The 21,256-nt window shown below is 47.8% G+C and overlaps 1 protein-coding gene across 2 annotated transcripts in view; it reads left to right on the top strand.

The window, feature by feature from the left end:
- Positions 1-6,589: 6,589 nt before the first annotated feature.
- TMEM135 (transmembrane protein 135) overlaps positions 6,590-21,256 on the top strand; it is a 289,517-nt gene continuing 274,850 nt past the window's right edge. The window contains exon 1 of one of the 2 annotated variants that reach the window (XM_060234967.1): positions 6,590-6,839. In XM_060234967.1, coding sequence (XP_060090950.1) covers positions 6,699-6,839 — 141 coding nt within the window. In that variant the 5' untranslated portion in view covers positions 6,590-6,698. The remainder of the gene's footprint in view (positions 6,840-21,256) is intronic. The other variant, XM_060234968.1, reaches the window with a different exon arrangement.

The raw sequence follows: 21,256 nt of genomic DNA, 5'->3' as shown, positions 1-21,256 counted from the left end.
GTGGGCCGACGGGTTTGAAACCTCCAGAGTGGGGGATCCCCGCCCGGCCTGGGGGTTTGGCAGCCCTATTATTACCTTTATTGCCAGATGATGGGGCTGTGCAGTATGTTCCTGTATACTATCCCAGTGCCAATGAATAATAAGAAGAAGATGAAGAAGAAGAAGATATTGGATTTATATCCCGCCCTCCACTCCAAAGAGTCTCAGAGCGGCTCACAATCTCCTTTCCCTTCCTCCCCCACAACAGACACCCTGTGAGGTAGATGAAGATATTGGATTTATATCCTGCCCTCCACTCCAAAGAGTCTCAGAGCGGCTCACAATCTCCTTTACCTTCCCCCCCCCACAACAGACACCCTGTGAGGTAGATGAAGATATTGGATTTATATCCTGCCCTCCACTCCAAAGAGTCTCAGAGCGGCTCACAATCTCCTTTACCTTCCCCCCCCCCCCACAACAGACACCCTGTGAGGTAGATGAAGATATTGGATTTATATCCTGCCCTCCACTCCAAAGAGTCTCAGAGCGGCTCACAATCTCCTTTATCTCCCTCCCTCACAACAGACACCCTGTGAGGTGGGTGGGGCTGGAGAGGGCTCTCACAGCAGCTGCCCTTTCAAGGACAACCTCTGCAAGAGCTATGGCTGACCCAAGGCCATTCCAGCAGGTGCAAATGGAGGAGTGGGGAATCAAACCCGGTTCTCCCAGATAAGAGTCCGCACACTTAACCACTACACCAAACTGGCTCTCCTGGGCAGTGGGCAGTGGAATAATGGGCAGTGGAACTGGGCGGGCAGGGATAAGGGAGATACTTTAAGGAAACACTATAAGAAAGTTTGGGTTCTGAGTAAAAAAACCCAGTACTGTTAATTGGCTTGGCCTGTGTCCTTTAAAGTTTATATCTCTGGTACATTACATTTTCTGGCATACATGGCCTGGCCTGACAAAGTGACATTTATGCCAGATCTGACCCTCACAACAAATGAGCTTGACACCTCTGCTCTAAGCAATACACCAGGTGTGGCCAAACATGCTTAATGTAAGAGCCGCATAGAATAAAAGCCAGATGTCTGAGAACTGCAAGACACGGACATCATGTTTGAGAGCTGGAAGGAAGGAAGGAAGACGGGGAGGGAGAAGTAGAAAGAAAGCAACTTCAATTTTAAATGCATTCTCCAAGCTGCCAGCTGGCATGGAGAGACAAAAGCCTTCTCCAAGCCAGCCAACGGGATGGTGGGCCACGCAATATGTGTGAAAGAGCCGCATGTGGCTCTCGAGCTGCAGTTTAGCCACCCCTGCAATACACCATACTGGCTCCAACCTGGTGGAGTTCTCTGCCTATTAACATCTGTGCCCTATGGGACTTAATACAGTTCTACAGGGTCTATAAGGTGGAGATGTTCTGTCAGGTCTCTGGCTGAGAACAGCGACAGTTTCCATCCGGCTGGCATTCCTGTCTTTTGCCTCCCTCCCTCCCTCTTGTGAGGCGGTGGCACAACTGGAAGTTTTAGCACCATCTAATTAGAGTAATCATTGTATTTTTGTTGTAACCATGAATTTAATGTACAAATGTTGTTTTAATTTGCTGTACACTGCCCCGCGCCCTGTTCCACAGGGGAGGTTGGTCTAGAAACTGATTTTAATAATAGACTGGTTTAATTATACTGACTCTTCATTGAGCTCGCTCACTCAATACAGAAAATGCATGTCCTTTTAAAAAAGGTTATTGTAGTACAGCATTTACTCCAAAAGGAAGATGATCTTGAATGTAAGGTGACTCCTCCCAGAATATTATCCAGAAAAAGATTTTTTTTTTTTTAAAAAAAAGCTTTTGGCCATAACTGCAACTTGTAGGGATGGTAGCCCAATCTCTTCAGATTTTGGAAACTAAACAGGGGTGGCACCAATGTTCCCTTTAAGCTGCAGAGTCCTGTGAGCAAAAATTCTACCATGCGCGCTACTGGGATTAAAAGTTGTGAGGCACTGCATAAATTAGTGTGCTCTGAGGGCATTTTTCCTGAGCTAAGAGAAAATTGTGTGAGCTGGAGGCTAAAAATCTGTGAGCCAGCTCATGCTAACTCAGCTTAATAATAATAATAATAAATTTATTCTTATATCCCGCCCTCCCCCGCCGAGGCAGGCTCAGAGGGAGCACTGAGTGGCGCTTGGGTAGGAATTGCAGATTTATACCACACCCTTCTCTCTGAATCAGAGACTCAGAGCGGCTTACAATCTTCTTTATCTTCTTCCCCCACAACAGACACCCTATGAGGTGGGTGGGGCTGAGAGAGCTTTCACAGAAACTGCCCTTTCGAGGACAATTCCTATGAGAGCTATGGCTAACCCAAGGCCATTCCAGCAGGTGCAAGTGGAGGAGTGGGGAATCAAACCCGGTTCCCCCAGATAAGACCACCAAGGAAGACTCTGCAGGGGAAGAAGACTGCCGATTTATACCCTGTGAGTTGGGTGGGGCCGAGAGGAAGACCATAACAAACCACCTCTGCTTCTCCCTTGTCGTGAAAGCCCCTGGCTGGGGTCACCATAAATTGGTTGCGATTTGACAGTATTTATGTATGTAGAGAACAAAGTTAAATTTGAATTTCATTCCCCCCCTAAAGGCAGACTTGGTGGCAAAACCCCCCCTAGTCTTGCATTTAAGTGCTATTCAATCCTTCCTCCAAGGAACAGTGCATGCTGTCCTCCCCTCACAACATCCATGCAAGGAGGCCAGACAGCCTGACAGAGAACATAACTAGCTTCAGGTCATCCAGCGAAATTGGCTGGAAGTGGGAATTTGAAGAAGAAGAAGATGATATTGGATTTATATCCCGCCCTCCACTCCGAAGAGTCTCAGAGCGGCTCACAATCTCCTTTACCTTCCTCCCCCACAACAGACACCCTGTGAGGTAGGTGGGGCGGAGAGGACTCTCACAGCAGCTGCTCTTTCAAGGACAACCTCTGCCAGAGCTATGGCTGACCCAAGGCCATTCCAGCAGGTGCAAGTGGAGGAGTGGGGAATCAAACCCAGTTCTCCCAGATAACAGTCCGCACACTTAAACACTACACCAAACTGACTCTCCCTGGGCCTCCCAGAGGTTGAACCTGGGCCTCCCAGAGGTTAATTTTATACTCTAATGGCTATTTTAGACTGGGTGCTGCTAGGCTTCCATTTTATTCATTTTTATGTATCTTACTTTGGCAGTGGTCCATGTCCAGCCCGATGGGATAATTTACCTTTTTGACTGGGCCTTGCTTTCATTTCATGCACCTGGCAAAGTGAGCTCCGGCTCCCAAAAGCTGCAGCCCCGATAAATCCTTTTGACTTAGGAAGACGATGATGACTGCAGATTTATACCCCGCCCTTCTCTCTGAATCAGAGTCTCAGAGCCGCTTACAAGCTCCGATATCTTCTTCCCCACAAAAGACACCCTATGAGGTGGGTGGGGCTGAGAGGGCTCTCACAGCAACTGCCCTTTCAAGGACAACTCCTGCAATATTTATGGCTGACCCAAGGCCATTCCAGCAGCTGTAAGTGGAGGAGAAGAAGAAGAAGATATTGGATTTATATCCCGCCCTACACTCCGAAGAGTCTCAGAGCGGCTCACAATCTCCTTTACCTTCCTCCCCCACAACAGACACCCTGTGAGGTGGGCGGGGCTGGAGAGGGCTCTCACAGCAGCTGCCCTTTCAAGGACAACCTCTGCCAGAGCTATGGCTGACCCAAGGCCATTCCAGCAGGTGCAAGTGGAGGAGTGGGGAATCAAACCCGGTTCTCCCAGATAAGAGTCCACACACTTAACCACTACACCAAACTGTCTTAGCGAGCCACTGTGCTGCCTTATTCCACTTCTATCACCTGTGTACAGTGTTGTCACTGCAAACTGCCACTGTTGGCACGGTGCAAAAGCTGCACTTCAGTTTCTGCATCAAAAAGGCCTACGGTAAAGCATTCAGCAGGTAGATGTTAATAATGTACTTAATGGGCACGACAGGCTTGCCAAACCTGGGTGCTGTGGGCAGAGGGATGGGAACGCACTGTTCGGGACAAGCACCAAATGCTCGTGACAGGTATTGTCTTCCTTGTTACTGCTATCTATCCTGCTGAGATGTTGCCGGCGGCACTGTGGGTGCTTTGCATACACCCACACACACAAAACCTACTCTGGCATTGCTTACACCCCACATTCCTTTTAAAGGTCTGCCTGCCTGCATACATAACATGTATTACATATTATCCACTTTGACTGTCACTGTTTGCTTGCACAACGCTTGCTTGACATACACAAATTCAGGGCTTTTTTTTTTTTTAGCAAGAACGCACAGGAACATAGTTCCAGCTGGCTTGGCATCAGGCGGTGTGGCCTAATACGTAAATGAATTCCTGCTGGGCTTTTTCTACAAAAAAGCCCAATGTGAGACAATGGTGACAGCAGGGGGTGTGGCCTAATATTGAAATGAGTTCCTGCTGGGGGTTTTTTTTCTGCCAAAAAAGCTCTGCACAAATCTACAACGCACTTTTCTGGCTGCCCCCTGCAATGCCACTTGGCCTCCGCTTGCTTTCCCACAGTCCCCCATGCACAGACCTACTTAACATCCACACAAAAGCCACTTGAGAGCAGGCGAGGGGCTTTCTTAGAGTTGCCAGGTCAAATTCAAGAAATATCTGGGGACTTTTGAGGGTGGAGCCAGGAGACATTGGGGGTGGAGCCAGGAACAAGTGACAAGCAAAGGGAATCCTGGCCATCACATTTAAGGGACCGCACACCTTTTTAAACGCCTTCCCTCCACAGGAAATAATGGATAGGGGCATCTTCTTTTGGGGCTCACAGCATTGGACCACCTGGTCTAATCTTTTTGAAACTTGGGAGGGTGTTTTGAGGAGACGCACTGGATACTATGCTGAGAATATGGTGCCTCTACCTCAAAAAACAGCCCCCCCCGCCACAGATACCCAAGGATCAATTCTCTATTATACTCTATGGGAATCTGCCTTCATAGGGAATAATGGAGAGCCCAGCAGATATCCCCCTCCCCCTTTCTGATGGTCTTGAAGCGGGGGGAGGGCCTCTAATCCTACAAGAAAAAGTTTCTCGGAGGGTTTCTCCTGTTCTTGTAGGTTCTGTTTCTGCGTGAATATACTGTGTATATGAACATTTTGTAAAAACTGGTATTTTTGATACTTAGGAGTTTCTGATTAATTTTTGAAATTTGTTGGGACTTTTTGCACGGCGGCTCACCTCTTTTCCCTTACCCATCTGGGGATTGGCAACCCTAGCCTTGCCCGCTTGCCTCACGCATAGAGTTGGAAGGGACCGCCAGGATCATCTAGTTCAACCCCCTGCACAATGCAGGAAACTCACCACCTCCGGAGGAAGCCTGTTCCACTGAGGAACCACTCTAACGGTCAGGAAGTTCTTCCTAATGCTGAGCCGGAAACTCTTTTGATTTAATTTCCACCCATTGGTTCTGGTCCTACCTTCAGGGGCCACAGAAAACAATTCTGCCCCATCCTCTATAGGACAGCCCTTCAAGTACTTGATGGTGATCCTATCACCTCTCAGCCACCTTTACTCCAGGCTAAACATGCCCAGCTCCTTCAACCAGAGCCAGTTTGGTGTAGGGGTTAAGCGTGAGGACTCTTATCTGGGAGAACCGGGTTTGATTCCCCACTCCTCCACTTGCACCTGCTAGTATGGCCTTGGGTCAGCCATAGCTCTGGCAGAGGTTGTCCTTGAAAGGGCAGCTGCTGTGAGAGCCCCCTCAGCTCCACCCACCTCACAGGGTGTCTGTTGTGGGGGAGGAAGGTAAAGGAGATTGTGAGCCGCTCTGAGACTCTTCGGAGTGGAGGGCGGGATATAAATCCAATGTCTTCATCTACCTCACAGGGTGTCTGTTGTGGGGGAGGAAGGTCAAGGAGATTGTGAGCTGCTCTGAGACTCTTCGGAGTGGAGGGCGGGATATAAATCCAATATCTTTAACCTTTCCTCATCGGACTTGGTCTCCAGACCCCTCACCATCTTCGTCGCCCTTCTCTGGACCCATTGCAGCTTATCTATATCCTACTTAAAAGGGTTTATTATTATTAAAAGATGTATTATTATTATTTTCTGCAACCGGCCCTGCCAATGTGTGTCTCCAAACCCCACTTTTTTTTTTTAAAAGCCAAGAAACAGCAAAACGAAAGCAAAGCAAAACAAAACAAAAAGGCAATCGCAAGCCACCCCCGTCTTCCTTCTCTAACCCTCCTTTCCCTCCCTACGGGGAAGGGTGGCGGCAGCAGGATTTTCTGCACGAGCGCCAGCCCAGGTCGCCCCAAGGGCAAGCCCGGGAGGAAAGGCGCACGTGCGGGCAGCTCCCTCCCCCCTCCCCTTTCCCCTGCCGTCCTCCACGCGGCCCTGGAAGGGAGCCGCCTCTCTGATTGGCCAGCGCGGCTCACGCGAGCCCCAGCCGGGCAAAAGGGGGATGAGGCGAAAGGGAGGGGCGGGCTTGGCCGAGAGTAACCTCAGCCGGCTTCCCCGCGAGCCGCCCCGCGTGACCTTTTCCCTCCTGCCTCGGCGGGGACGCGGCCGCCTGCCGCGCACGCGCACTCCCTCCTTTCTCGCGTCCCCTGAGTCGCGCTCCCTCAGTCCAGTCTCTGTCTCTCTCTCGCGCTCTCTCTCTCTTCCCCCCCCATCCCCGCCCCCCGCGGCTGGGCCAAGATGGCGGCGCTGAGCAAATCCATCCCCCACAGCTGCTACGAGATCGGGCACACCTGGCACCCCCACTGCGGGCGGGCCTTCCTGCACATCACCCAGGGGGCGCTGGGCGAGTCGCTCCGTATCTATGGCACCCTTTACCTGGTGAGGCCACTCCTCTGTGCCCCCCTCCTTTTTCCCTGAGGGGGTGTGGGGGGGGGTGTTTTGGCGGGGGAGGGGGGTGCAGGAGAGGGGCGCATGGGAAGGACGGATAAGCCACCCCCCCCCCCGGGTTGGGGGCTTGAGTGCTCTCTGGTAGGGATGCCAGCCTCCAGGTGGGACCTGGGGATCCCCTGGAATTGCAGCTCATTTCCACACTGCAGGGATCCCTTTGGGGGGGGGGGGATGAATGCTTTGGAGAGTGGCCTCTTTGAAAAATTGGGGGAAAATAGATGCTTTGGAGAGTGGCCTCTTTAAAAATGGGGGAAAAAATAGATGCTTTGGAAAGTGGCATTGTTCCCCGCTGTGGTCCCTGTCTTCCGTAGGTTCCATCCTCAGATCTCCAGGAATTTCCCAGCTTTGATCTGGCAACCCTATACCCTGGAGTGGTGTTGTGGAGCAAGGCGTGAGAGGGGTGGAAAGGAGGTCTGTGAATGGAGGATGTTTGTGGGCTTTCACAGTGTGTGTGTGTGTATATATATATATATATAAATTTTTGGCCACTGTGTGATAGAGTGTTGGACTGGATGGGCCATTGGCCTGATCCAACATGGCTTGTCTTATGTTCTTATGTTCTCTTTGGGTAAAAGGATGAGACCCAGTGGTTAGGAGTGGTGGGCAGGAAGCTGAGAGGACCACATGGGTCTGAGGGAAGGCATCTGCTTTGCAAGGGGAAGGTTCCTGGGTTCAGTCCCTGCAAGCTTCAGGTGGCAGGATGAAGTGAAATACTTGAAGCCCCGCCAAGAGGGGGGCGGGGCTGTGGCTCAGGGGCGGGGCATCAGCTTAGCCTGCAGAAGGCCCCAGCTTCTCCAGTCAAAAGGGTCTGCTTCTAAGGTTATGTGGAAGACCTCTGCCTGACACCCTGCAGAGCCGCTGCCAGTCAGAATAGACAGTTCTAACCTAGCTTGACCAAGAGTCTGACCTGGCAGCTTCATGTGAATCAGTTTATGGAGCAATTAGGTATAGTACAGCTGGGTTGTGATAGCTGAAGAGCTCAAGGGCCTGAAACAACTCCAGTGCATTCTGGAGAGTTTGAAAGCTTGCATGTTATTTTGTGTCATTTGGGAAGGCCTTGTTCTGTGCCTCTCCATTTCTCCCCAAACTGTGCGTTTCTGATTTTCACTTCGTTTTGAAGAACATAGGCATACGGACAGCCTCAGTGCTATCTGAGAATACCTTAATCGGAGGGCGAGAGGCTTGTTTTTCAGACTTTGGCTTTCATCACACATTGTTTTCTTATGTAAGCTCTCCCTAGTTCTTTTTTGTCTATATCAGTAGATGTTCAAAGTTCAGCTCTAAGTGATGATTCTCTTCGCTGTCTTAGAGATACAAGCATTTTACTATTACTAGATATGAGCACGTTTTAACGTTGAGTACATGAGCGATGGTTAGAGTCCATACGGCGTGGTAACAGAAAGTGAGCAGAAAGTCGCCAGCTCAAATCTAGTTGACTCTTTTAAGCAAGCCCCTATTTTGCTTAGCCCCCTTCTGCAAAATGGGTATGATAAAACTGTCTTTTCTTGCAAGGACTGTTATACAGATTATTGCTGAGATCGTGGACATAAAACCCTGCTTTAATGCTCATGCAAAGAGAGACGTTTGAAGTCATTCAGCAAGCGCAGGTTGAATCTGTATATTTTGTTCTGTACGTTATGTCATGCTAGCTTTTGTGTTTGACAGATGCTTAAAGTGTGAAAACACCCCACCTTAGTACAGTAAGAACATTCCCTCAAGCTATGTAGAGTGCTGAAGCGTTCTTCCCCCTTTATGGAAAGCCATTGAAAGCTTGCTTGTAAACTGTGTACATGAGAACCCCAAGCCTGTAGCCCAGGGGTCCCCCACCTTTTTGAGCCTGTGGGCACATTTGGAACTCCGGCACGGGATGGCTGGCGCAGCAACAAAATGGCTGCTGCAGGAGGCGGAGCCGCAGCTTAAGTAATACACTTGCAGGGGCGTTGAACTCGTGAGGACCACATCTGACATAAATGAGACCTTGTTGGGCCAGGTCATGTGGGGAGGGACGGTGGCTCAGTGGTAGAGCATCTGCTTGGGAAGCAGAAGGTCCCAGGTTCAATCCCTGGCATCTCCAAAAAAGGGTCCAGGCAAATAGGTGTGAAAAACCTCAGCTTGAGACCCTGGAGAGCCGCTGCCAGTCTGAGAAGACAATACTGACTTTGATGGACTGAGGATCTGATTCAGTATAAGGCAGCTTATACTGAACTTATTTAAGATTAGGTACCAAAGATACAAACTTTATAAAGGACACAAACACGATTAAAGATTTAAAAAAAAACAACCTTAAAACATGCTTAAAACACTAGCACTTGGTCTTAAAGGTGCTTTCTTTGTATTTCTCTTTTGGGATCCAGGGAACTGGGCAAAGGAAGCTCTGGTTCTTTCAACAGAGGACCAGGAGCCTCAGTCAACAGAAGGAAGAGAAGATTGGCTCAGCAGTTCTGCTGTGTGATTGAGAGCCTGACAAAGAAGCTCTGTGTCCCCTCCTTTCTCCCCAAGGGAGGAGCCTCAGCCAGTGGAAAAAATAGTTTTGCTCTGTAGCTCCTGTGCAATTGATCAAGCCTAGCAAAGCAAGCTATGATGCAGAAGAAAGCAAGAGAAAGGGAGAAGGAAGCAGATGACAGCCAGTTGCTTGGGGGCCTGATAGGAGCCCTCCAGGGGCCTGATTTAACTCCTGATGTTTGAAACCCCTGTTAGATACAGTGTAGATCCTTGTGTTGTGGTGGCAGTTGAGGCCAAAGCAACATTTAAAAAAAATGTGCAGAGCCAATCAGATCTCCCTCTCTGGCTCCACCCACTTCCTAAAAGCACTTGGTAGGTGCCAGAATCAGTGGGTGCCATGTTGCTTTTAGGCACCATTTTGGGGACCCCTGCTGTAGCTGGTAGTTTCATAGTTTTGCAGCCACAAGCTCGGCTTGGCTATGCATACTCTTTTGATGCATCATTACCAACATTGACTGTGTTGGCAGGTTCCCTCCCCCCAACCGTATATGGTGTGAGCACACAAGGGGCAGATGTTCAGTAGGAAAGAACAGCTTTGCATGTAAAGAACTCTGTCCTTAGCCATTCTTAGAAGGATAGCGATCTCTTTCCGAAGCCTTGAGGAAGGCTGGCCACAGCGGCCTTTTTTCCTTGCATTGGTCTGTTAAAAAGCGAGTGCCTTTGCCAAACAGTGATGATGTGGGCAGATTCCACCCTCAACAATGACTTTGAAGGTCATTTTTTTTGGTTGTGTATCGCTGTGCCTAGCTAGTGATGCAGCGACAAAAAAGGCTAATGCGATCTTGAGGTGTATCAACAGAGACGTAACATCCAAATCGCAAGTTGTCCTAGTCCCGCTGTACACTGTGTTGGGTCAGGCTGCACAGGTTGTTCGGGAGGCCTCACTTCAAAAAAGATGAGGACAGAATGGAGCGGGTGCAGAGGAGAGCAATGAGGATGATCAGGGGCCTGGAGACTGAGCCCTCTGAGGAAAGGCTGAGGGATTTGGGAATGTTCACTCTGGAGAAGAGGAGATTGAGGAGGGACAGGATTGCTCTCCTGAAATCTTTGAAGGGCTGTCCCTTAGAGGAGGGCAGGGAGCTGTTCTGGTTGGCAGCAGAGGATAGGACTCGCAATAATGGGTTTAAATTAAGGCAGGGAAGGTACTGGCTGGATAGTGGGAAAAACTTTTTTACTGTAAGAGTTGTTCAGCAGTGGAATCAGCTACTGAGGGACTCACTGGCAGTCTTGAAGCAGTGGCTGGAGAAATACTGGTCAGGGATGCTCTAGGCTGATCCTGCATTGAGCAGAGAGCTGGACTAGATGGTCTGCATAGCCCTTTCCAACTCTGTGATTCCGCGTTGCCTCTGAAAGTGCTGTCAAATTGCAGTCAACTTAATGGTGGCGCTGTAGAGCAGGGGTGTCAAACATGCAGTTCGGGGACTGAATCAGACCCCCACAGGGCTCCTGTTAGCCCCCCAAGCAACTGGCTGTCATCTGCTTCCTTCTCCCCTATATCTTGCTTCCTTCTGCATAACAGCTTGCTTTGTAAGGTTTGCTCAACTGCTACAGAACAAAGCCTCTATATTCTCCATTGCATGAGGCAGTGGGTAGGAAGCGGGGGGGGGGGAAGATAGCTTACTTTGCCAGGCTCTCTCAATTGCACAGCAGAACTACTGAACCAAGCCTCTCTTCCTTCTATTGGCTGAGGCTCCTTCCCCTTCTGGTCCCCTGGGGAAGGAAGGAAAGAGCCAGAGCTTCCTTTGCCCAGTTCCCTGGATCCCATGGGAGAAATACAAAGAAAGCACCTTTAAGACCAATGAGTGCTAACGCTTTAAGCATGTTTTTAGTTTTTTTAAAAAATATATATTTGTGTTTGTCTGTGTTCTTTATAAAATGTATATCTCTGTTACCTAATCACATACGTGGCCTGGTCCGACATGGCTCGGTCCAACCTGACATGGCCCGGCCCAACAAGGTCTAATTTATGTCAGATCTGGCCCTCATAACAAATGAGTCCGACACCCCTGCGATAGAGTTTTCAAGGCAGCGACAAACAGAAGTGGGTTGCCATTTCCTGCTTCCTCATAGCAACCCTAGACTTCCTTGGAGGTCTCCCATCCAATCACCAGCCATGGCTAACCCTGCTTAGCTGCCAAGATCTGATGAAATCGGGCTAGCCTAAGTTGAAGTGACGGAAGAAATATGCTGGAAACAACAGCCAAAACATAGCTTTTGGCCTCAGTATCATTTTTATCTATCCCATGCAGCTATTTCAAGTCTGTTAGAAATTTAATATTGAACTTTTGCTATAATTTGATGCATGGAATGTTTACAGAGTTATGACTGGGAAGATAGCCTTAACTTTGTAAATAGATAAGGACAAAGAAATATGAGATGTGTACAGATAACCACATTTGGTTAAAAGGCACAGTGCTTATGGAAATGAATTGGCATCTAGAAATCTGGTGCGTTTTTCTCCTGCTCTTTCTCCAGTGAGCTCAAGGAGGTGGGCATAACCATAAGAACATAAGAAGTCCAACATCCTTTCTCATGCAGTGGCCAGCCGGTTCTTCTGGAGGTCCAACAACAAGGGGTAGATGCTGAGGTTGTCACTGGCTCTGGGATTCAGAGGTTAAGTGCCTCGGAATGTGATGGTTCCCTTTAGTCACTGTGGCTAGTAGGAGTGTGCAATTTTTAAAAATTTGGCGTTTTTTTTTTGTTTGGGTTTATTGGACCTGCAATTGTTCTGGTATTCCTGGAAAAAAATAACCAGATCCCATATGGTACTGGGATCGGGGCTTTTCCATAAATACCATTTTTTTCTGGGTCTGATAGTCCTCCTGCTCAAAAGATTACACTTTGCTCTTAACAGCTCCATTCTCTTGCAGTAGAGTACATCCACTGTAATGATTCATAAGAACATAAACCATGTTGGATCAGGCCAATGGCCCATCCAGTCCGACCCTCTGTGTTACACAGTGGCCAAAAAAACCAGGTGCCATCTGGAGGTCCACTAGTGGGACCAGGACACTAGAAGCCCTCCCGCTGTTGCCCCCCCCCAACCACCAACAATAAAGAGCATCACTGCCTCAGATGTTTGTGAGATGTCCATCACCTGATTGGTAACTGTAGTTAATTATATCTTAGTTGTTGGTTGCTGTTTGAAGAATAGTTAACATACACGACTTACTTGCAGACTGCTCATCAAAATAAATGTATGTGTTTTATTTTTTGGTGGGTATTTTTTGGTGCTTTTGTGTACATGTGTGTGTGTCCCTGGAAGTCATGGTTGACTTCTGGTGACCTCATTGGGGCTTGGATGTTTCAGAGAAATGGCTTATTATTGCCTGCCTCTGTGTCCCTGGCCTGGTATTCCTTGGATGTCTCCCATTCAACAACTTGCCAGAGTTGGGCCTGCTTAGCTTCCAAGATCTGACAAGATCAGGCTTTCCTAGGCTGTTCAGGGCAAAAGTAGTAACTTTTTGAAATGGTCGCCGTGGTGGAGATGGCAGGTTTTCATAGTGAAATCACCCAGACTGTTTCAGTAACCCTTGTTCTGTTGGTGAAACTCTGCTTCACATGTGTTTTCCTGTCAGTATGTGGTTGTGGTTTTGGACTTTGATTAGCGGTGAAGCAGGTTCAGTGAACTGACTGAAACGGTTGTAGGGAACCAGAGGTCCTTATTTTTAACATCTGCAGGCTGCCTTCAAATTTATTTTTCCTTTAGGAGTAGGATGGCCTCTTTGCCAAGCCGTCAACTCAAACATGTTTTTTAAAATCTAGTTTTGATTCATGAATGTTGTCAAATGAGCAATGGATCTTTTTTTTTCTGCGGTAATTTGTCTGGAATACACTAATCGCTGTTTGGTTGTAGTAGTAGGTTGGTACCAGCCGTGGTGTTGGTGGAACAGAACAACTCTACAAGGGTTTTGGATTGCGTTGCCTGGTACAGATGAAAATTAAAATGCTTGGGGAATAGGGGTATTATTCCTTCCTTCCCCCTTTCCCTTATTTGAAACTTAATAAAACTTTTAATTGCAAAAAACCAAAAAAGAATTAAAATGCTTGAACGTATACTTTTGGCCATACATATACAATGTCTTGAGCAGTGCTGCACATCTTCTGGGTCATATGATTATTCTTCCTCTGTTCATTAAAGACATCTGCCTCCCCCCAAGCAAATGTCGAAACATCTACAGATTTTGCATGTGCAGCCTGAGCCCTGTGTTCTGGATGATGCCATGCTCGCAGGGCTTTTTTTTGTAGCAGGAACTCCTTTGCATATTAGGCCACACCCCTCTGATGTAGCCAGTCCTCCTGGAGCTTACAGTAAGCCCTGTACTAAGAACCCTGTAAGCCCTTGGAGGATCGGCTACATCAGGGGTGTGTGGCCCAGGGGTGGAATTCTAGCAGAAGCTCCTTTGCATATTAGGCCACACCCCTCCGATGTAGCCAATCCTCCTGGAGCTTACAGTAAGCCTTATACTAAGAACCCTGTAAGCTCTTGGAGGATCGGCTACATCAGGGGTGTGTGGCCCAGGGGTGGAATTCTAGCAGAAGCTCCTTTGCATATTAGGCCACACTTCCCTGATGTAGCCAGTCCTCCTGGAACTTACAGTAGGCCCAGTACTAACATCCCTGTAAGCTCTTGGAGGATTGGCTACATCAGGGTGTGTGTGTGGCTTGATATGCAAAGGAGTTTCTGCTACAAAACAAGCCCTGCTGCATATGCTGGCTTGTCCAGTGGTATCCTGAAGATCTTTTCCTTCCTGCCTTTTATCGTTGAGATTTAAGGTGGATAACCGGCATGGAACAGTGCAATCAAACAGCACGAGACATCTAATAAATGGATTGGCGCGTGAAGAGTGCTGTCATGTGACAGCTGACATGGCAACCCCAGCAAAAGGGGCTTTCAAGGCAAGTGAGAAGCAGAGGTCATTTGCTATTGTCTTCCTCTGCAGAGTCTTCCTTGGTGGTTTCTCAAGTTCCGATCCTGCTTAAATTTCCAAGATCTGACAAGATTGGGCTGTGCTCTTGCCACCTTAACAGTGCATTTAAATTAAGGGCAGGAAGGTATTGGCTGGATATTAGGAAAAACATTTTTGCAGTAAGAGCTGCTCAATGGTGGAATCAGCTACCTAGGGAGGTGGTGAGCTCCCCCTCACTGGCAGTGTTGAAGCAGCAGCTGGACAAACACTTGTCAGGGATGCTCTAGGCTGAGGCTGATGCTGCCTTGAGCAAGGGGGTTGGACTAGATGGCTCCTTCCAGCTCTGTGATTTTTTCCCCCTCCCAGCAAATGGAATTACACAAGTAGAAAACAGTGTGGCAGAAGCAGGACAGTGGAATAATGCATACAATGAAAGATAACACATACCATACAGTGTGGCGTAGTTCTGAGACAAAGTGAATTAATTTTTGCTGCATGTGACTTTCAGGAATGGATGGTCTGTCTGCTGGCACAGTGATACTTGACCAGTGGCTTCAAAGCCGCCTGTAGCTCTTCTGAGCGCTGTTTCCCAGAGTGGCAGAGTCCTCGTGTTTCATGAAGATGGGTTGGGCAGGGCCTTAGAAGAAGATATTGGGTTTATAGCCCACCCTTCACTCTGAATCTCAGTGGCTTGCAATCTCCTTTACCTTCCTCCCTCAGAACAGACTCCCTGTGAGGTAGGTGGGGCTGAGAGAGCTCTCATAGCAGCTGCCCTTTCAGAGCTATGGCTGACCCAAGGTAAGGAAGGTAAAGGAGTTTGATTCCCCACTCCTCCCCTTCCAAGGAGAGCTCTGCAAGAGTTATGGCTAATCCAAGGCCATTCCAGCAGCTGCAGGTAGAGGAGCGGAGAATCAAACTCGGTTCTCCCGGATAAGAGTCCGCGCACTTAACCACTACATCAAACAAGAGAGCAGCTTGTCTTCCTGAGGTGGAGGCGTCATTCCAGAGATGGAAGTAAACACAAGTCTTTTGGTTGGTAGTATTTGCAAATGAGACTTTCTGTGATCTGATCTAGATTATCCTTTACTAGGATTATCAGATGTAGCCGAGGACATAACCTTTGTGAAATGTAGAAAAGAGCAAGAGTCCCAGGAACACCATAAAGACGAACAATATTTGTGGCAGGGTATGGGCTTTCGTAGCAGCCCCGTGGCGCAGAGTGGTAAAGCTGCAGTGCTGCAGTCTGAACTCTCTGCTCATAACCAGAGTTCGATCCAGGTGGAAGCTGGGTTCAGGGAGCCAGCTTGAGGTTGACTCAGCCTTCCATCCTTCTGAGGATGGTAAAATGAGTACCCGGCTTGCTGGGGGGGAAGTGTGGATGACTGGGGTAGGCAATGGCAAACCACCCCATAAAAAAATCTGCCATGAAAACGTCATGATGCGACGTCACCCCAGAGTCGGAAACGACTGGTGCTTGCACAGGGGACTACCTTTTTAAAAAAATGGGCTTTCATGAGTCACTGTTCACTTCTTTACGTGTAGGTAGAATGTGTGTCCATCGTGAAATGATTTCACAAGGATTTATTGCAATTTTTGCTTTTCTTTCAGTAGTGACTGAGCCATAGCTGACTTTTGTTCCAGGTTTGTTCTGGGCTTTGGGATAGGAAGAATTTTTCCTGTAATGGTGCTGTTGAGGCACATCAGCTCCTGACTCTCAACAGAGAGCTACTACAGGTGGAGTAGAAATGGAAAGACATCAGGGAGAGCCAGGGTGGGGGAAGAAAAACGAGACTGAGATAAAAAAAAGGGGAGGAAACAGTTTGAGATATTGAGAGATTTGTGGTCTGTGGAAGGAGGGAAAAAGAGGGCAAACGGATCATGCCGTGTGAAGACAATGCTGGGGCGTATAGAGAAAAAGGAGGACTCACAGCTGATATTTAGGGGAGGAAAAGTGGGGGGAAAGTAGCTGAGTGAGGATTGGAAAGTGTGAGCTGTGGAGTGAGAAAGAAAGAGATTGCTATGGGATGGCACAAACTTCCATTTCCTCCTGCCTGATTGGTGCCTTGTCTCCTTCCAGAGTGTTGATTGGATGAGGAATAACTCTTGCTGTTGGCTGTGAATTAGAGCAGTGGTCCACAACCTTTTTGGCACCAGGGACCGGTTTTGTGGAAGATAATTTTCCCAGGGATCGGGGAGGGGTGTGTGTGTGATGGTTTCGGGATAATACAATTGTGCACTTTATTTCAATTAGTTTGGTGTGGTGGTTAAGTGTGCGGACTCTTATCTGGGAGAACGGGGTTTGATTCTCCACTCTTCCACTTGCAGCTGCTGGAATGGCCTTGGGCCTGCCATAGCTCTCGCAGAGTTTACTTTGAAAGGGCAGCTTCTGGGAGAGCCCTCTCAGCCCCACCCACCTCACAAGGGTGTCTGTTGTCGGGGAGGGAGCTAAAAAAGATTTTGTGAGCCACTCTGAAATTTGAAGCGGAAAGCAGGATATAAATCCATTGTGATATATAATGAATTGCAATATATAATGAAATAATTATACAATTCACAGCCCGGTTGCTATTATACAATTGCTATTATACAATTCACAGCCTGGTACCAGTCCACGGCCTGGGGATTGGGGACCACCGAATTAGAGTATTGAGACACGGTTAGCTCTTAAATGGTGATGCCTGTCTGTTGAGCCCTTTTGTGAAGGACGCACGTTTTCTACAATTTGAGGGAGAATTCCATTCAGCAGATAACCTACCCCTCGACTTCCTTGTCGGTTTTCCTTCCTAGCACTAACCAGGCCTGACTCTGCTTAGCTTCTGAGATCTGATGAGATTGGGTGAGCCTAGGTCCCCCAGGGCAGGGCAGTTCACTCTTAGGAACTCTGATTTGTTGTCCTATTCCAGTCATTATGGCATGGTTAAATTAAACTACATCTCATTCTGTTTTGCAACGGAGAGGAGTGTACTGTAGCCTTATGAGGGGAGACCACACCTCTTAGCATCCATAAATAATAATTGCTAATTACAAACTTCATTTGACTGCTGGAAGTTCCAGTTTCATGTGATGCTGATCTCTGCTTTTCCTGTAAGCAACTCTGAAAGTTTTTTTTCCTGGGCATCTTCCCATTCCTGTTCTGTTGACCCAGCTTGCTGGGGGGAAAGTGTAGATGACTGGGGAAGGCAATGGCAAACCATCCCGTAAAAAAGTCTGCCGTGAAAACGTCGTGATGTGATGTCACCCTGGAGTCGGAAACAACTGGTGCTTGCACAGGGGACTACTTTTACCTTAGCTAAGAGCCCTGTGGCGCAGAGTGGTAAAGCTGCAGTACTGCAGTCCTAAGCTCTGCTCACGATCTGAGTTCGATCCCGGTGGAAGCTGGGTTCAGGTAGCTGACTCAAGGTACTCAGCCCTCCATCTTTCAGAGGTCAGTAAAATGAGTACCCAGCTTACTGGGGGGAAAGTGTAGATGACTGGGGAAGGCAATGGCAAACCACCCTATAAAAAATACTGCCGTGAAAACGTCTTGATGTGACGTCACCCTAGCGTCGGAAACGACTGGTGCTTGCACAGGGGACTATTTTTTTTAAAAAATGTAGATGTTGTTAACCAGCAAGGATGTTTCTTGCTGTGTCAGTACAAACTGCTGCTGAGACCTTGTAGGCTAGGCTGTGTACAGGCAATGAAACATTTTTTTTTCTTGCCCCTACTTTTAAAATGTTGCTGAAAAGAGTCTGGCTATATTGGTTTGACAGCCCCGTGGCGCAGAGTGGTAAAGCTGCAGTACTGCAATCGGAGCCCTCTTCTCATGACCTGAGTTCGATCCCAACGAAAGCTGGGTTCAGGTAGCCGGCTCAAGGTTGACTCAGCCTTCCATCCTTCTGAGGTTGGTAAAATGAGTACCCAGCTTGCTGGGAGGAAAGTGTAGATGACTGGGGAAGGCAATGGCATACCACCCCGTAAAAAGTCTGCCGTGAAAGCAACGTCACCCCAGAGTTGAAAATGACTGGTGCTTGCACAGGGGACTACCTTTACCTTTTTATATTGGTTTGAGAATATTGGAGGATAGATGTCTCCATGGGGTATGTGCTATAAACTTTGACACGAACACAGTTGCTAGGGAGATTTGCTTTGTGTGAACTCCCACAGTTGTACATGAGGCGAGCTCCAGACGATATTGCCTCAGTTTTATTTGGCAAAGTTCATCTCAAGTGTAGCATTGTGCTAAGTATCTATTCTTTGTGCTTGTTTTGGTAGCCCCTTAGTTATTGAAGCTTGCAGCTGCTTTCAAGCAGTTGGAAGGCCTAAATAATGTTATAAATTGGGAAAGAGACAGTATTACCCACGGTGATGGTAGTTTGGGTCAGTTGACCAAATTGTGTATTGCTCAGATTGAGCTGCAGTTTATCTTTGCTTTGCACTCACAGTTGGCTCAATCCTTTAAATTATCAATTTTGGATAGAATTCAGTGCCTGTCTTTTGTGCGTCTGTCTCTGGGAAGTGATTTCAAGAAAAGGAAGAAGAGTTGGATTTATACCACTTGGAGTTTCAGAGCAGCTTACATACACTCTGTGAGATAGGTGGAGCTGAGAGAGCTCTGACAGAACTGCTCTTGAGAGAACAGCTTTGCTGAGATTCTGTGGCTGACCCAAGGTCATACCAGCAGCTGCATGTGGAGAAGTGGGGAATCAAACTCGGTTTTCTGGATTAGCTCTTAACCACTACACCAAAATACCAATATCACCATATTAGCTAAGTTTGTGGTCAAACAAGGTACACAGGGTCACCTAAGTAGTAAGTCTCAGTTTAAAAATACTCTCTTCTTACCGTGTGCCTTTTAACATTGGAGGTGGCAGCGGTGGTGGGCTGAGAGACAGCAATTTAGTGAGATGCTGAGAAAATTGTGCAGATGAGCTATTTGCGTTTGAATGTGTCTGAACAATTTGCTTCCTGGTTGTGATAGGTGAGCAGGACCTGAACTGAATGGGAAGGTATTTGAGCGTAGCTACTGGGTGTGTGCACTTGGAAAAGGAGCTATCTGGCATGTGGCAGTGGGTTTGGTGGGAGGCCAACGCATTTTTAAATAACTCATTGTGTGGAGGCGACTACTGTAGTAAGCTTTCTTAATCAAGGGATGTTATATTTTCATAGCTACGGTGTAGGAAGGAGGATTCATTCAAATTACAGAGCGTTAGAAAGATGAGGGTTGTTTGTTTTGTGTTGATTTTGTTTTATTTGTTGTTGTTGTTGTTCAGTCGCACAGTCGAGTTTGACTCCTTACGACCCCATGGACAAAGTCACGCCAGGCCCTCCTGTCTTCCACCATCCTCCGAAGTCTGCTCAAATTCGTGTTTGTTACATCAGTAACGCTGTCCAGCCATCTCCTCTTTTGCCTTCCCTTTCTTCTTTTGTCTTCTGTCTTTCCCAGCATCAGGATCTTTTCCAGGGAGTGCTCCCTTCTCATTGGGTGGCGGAGTATTTGAGCTTCAGCTAAAGCATCTGACCTTCCAGTGAACAGTCTGGGTTGATTTCCCTTAGGACTGACTGATTTGATCTTCTTGCAGTCCAAGGGACTCTCAAGAGTTTTCTCCAACATCACATCTCAAAAGCATCTATTCTTCTGCGCTCGGCCTTCCTTATGGTCCAGCTCTCACAGCAATACGTTACTACTGGGAATACCATCGCTTTAACTATATGGACTTTTGTTGGCAGGGTGATGTCTCTACTTTTTATTATACCGCCCAGGTTCGCCATAGCTGTCCTGCCAGCTTTTTTATATTTTATATTCAGCTGTTTTATATTCAGCTATAATTAAACTTACCCTGACCTGACTGGCTCATGCTAGCCTGATCTTTTCAGATCTTGCAAACTAAACAGGTTCGGCCCTGGTTAATATTTGAATGGAAGACTACTTAGTGAAATACAGGACTTCTCTACAAAGACAGGCAAGGTCAAGTCTGCTGTAGTGGTTATCTGGGAGAACCGGGTTTGATTCCCCACTCCTTCACTTGCACCTGCTGGCATGGCCTTGGGTCAGCTATAGCTCTGGCAGAGGTTGTCCTTGAAAGGGCAGCTGCTTTGAGAGCCTTCTCAGCCCCACCCACCTCACAGGGTGTATGTTGTGTGGGGAGAAGATATAGGAGACTGTAAGCCGCTCTGAGTCTCTGATTCAGAGAGAAGGACGGGATATAAATCTGCAATTCACCTCTGTTCATCTCTTGACTCTGTGGAGACACAATAAGTCAGCTGTGACTTGATGGCATTTTCCACCACCACCATGCTAAACAGTGTACAGTATAAATACATTTATTTATGAGGAAGTTTAATTTCAGGGTAGTGGGATTATGAAGAAATTATTGAAAGCAATAGTCTGTGGTACTCGATATTTCTGAAAACTTTCTGGAGGATGAGAGTTCTGAATTGCATTAGATCTGAGCAGGGCTGGCTTCAGGGCATCTGGCACCTGAGGTGAGACCCCGCCCCGCTGCCCCCACCCCACCCCCCTCTCCCTTCCTCCTCCTAGCCTGCTACCTCTTTAGCTTGGAGACTACAGCAGACTCTTTAGCTTGGAGAAACGTCGACTGCGGGGTGACATGATAGAGATTTACAAGATAATGCATGGGATGGAGAAAGTAGAGAAAGAAGTACTTTTCTCCCTTTCTCACAATACAAGAACTCGTGGGCATTCGATGAAATTGCTGAGCAGACAGGTTAAAATGGATAATAGGAAGTACTTCTTCACCCAAAGGGTGATTAACATGTGGAATTCACTGCCACAGGAGGTGGTGGCGACCACAAGCATAGCCACCTTCAAGAGGGTTTTAGATAAAAATATGGAGCAGAGGTAATTTTTGGGCCACTGTGTGACACAGAGTGTTGGACTGGATGGGCCATTGGCCTGATCTAACATGGCTTCTCTTATGTTCTTACCTGCCGCCT

The sequence above is a fragment of the Heteronotia binoei genome, chromosome 3, assembly GCF_032191835.1.
Source record: "Heteronotia binoei isolate CCM8104 ecotype False Entrance Well chromosome 3, APGP_CSIRO_Hbin_v1, whole genome shotgun sequence".
NCBI classification, from domain to species: domain Eukaryota; kingdom Metazoa; phylum Chordata; class Lepidosauria; order Squamata; family Gekkonidae; genus Heteronotia; species Heteronotia binoei.
The sequence above is the reverse complement of the archived record's forward strand: the minus strand, read 5'-3'. Positions and strand labels throughout refer to the sequence as shown.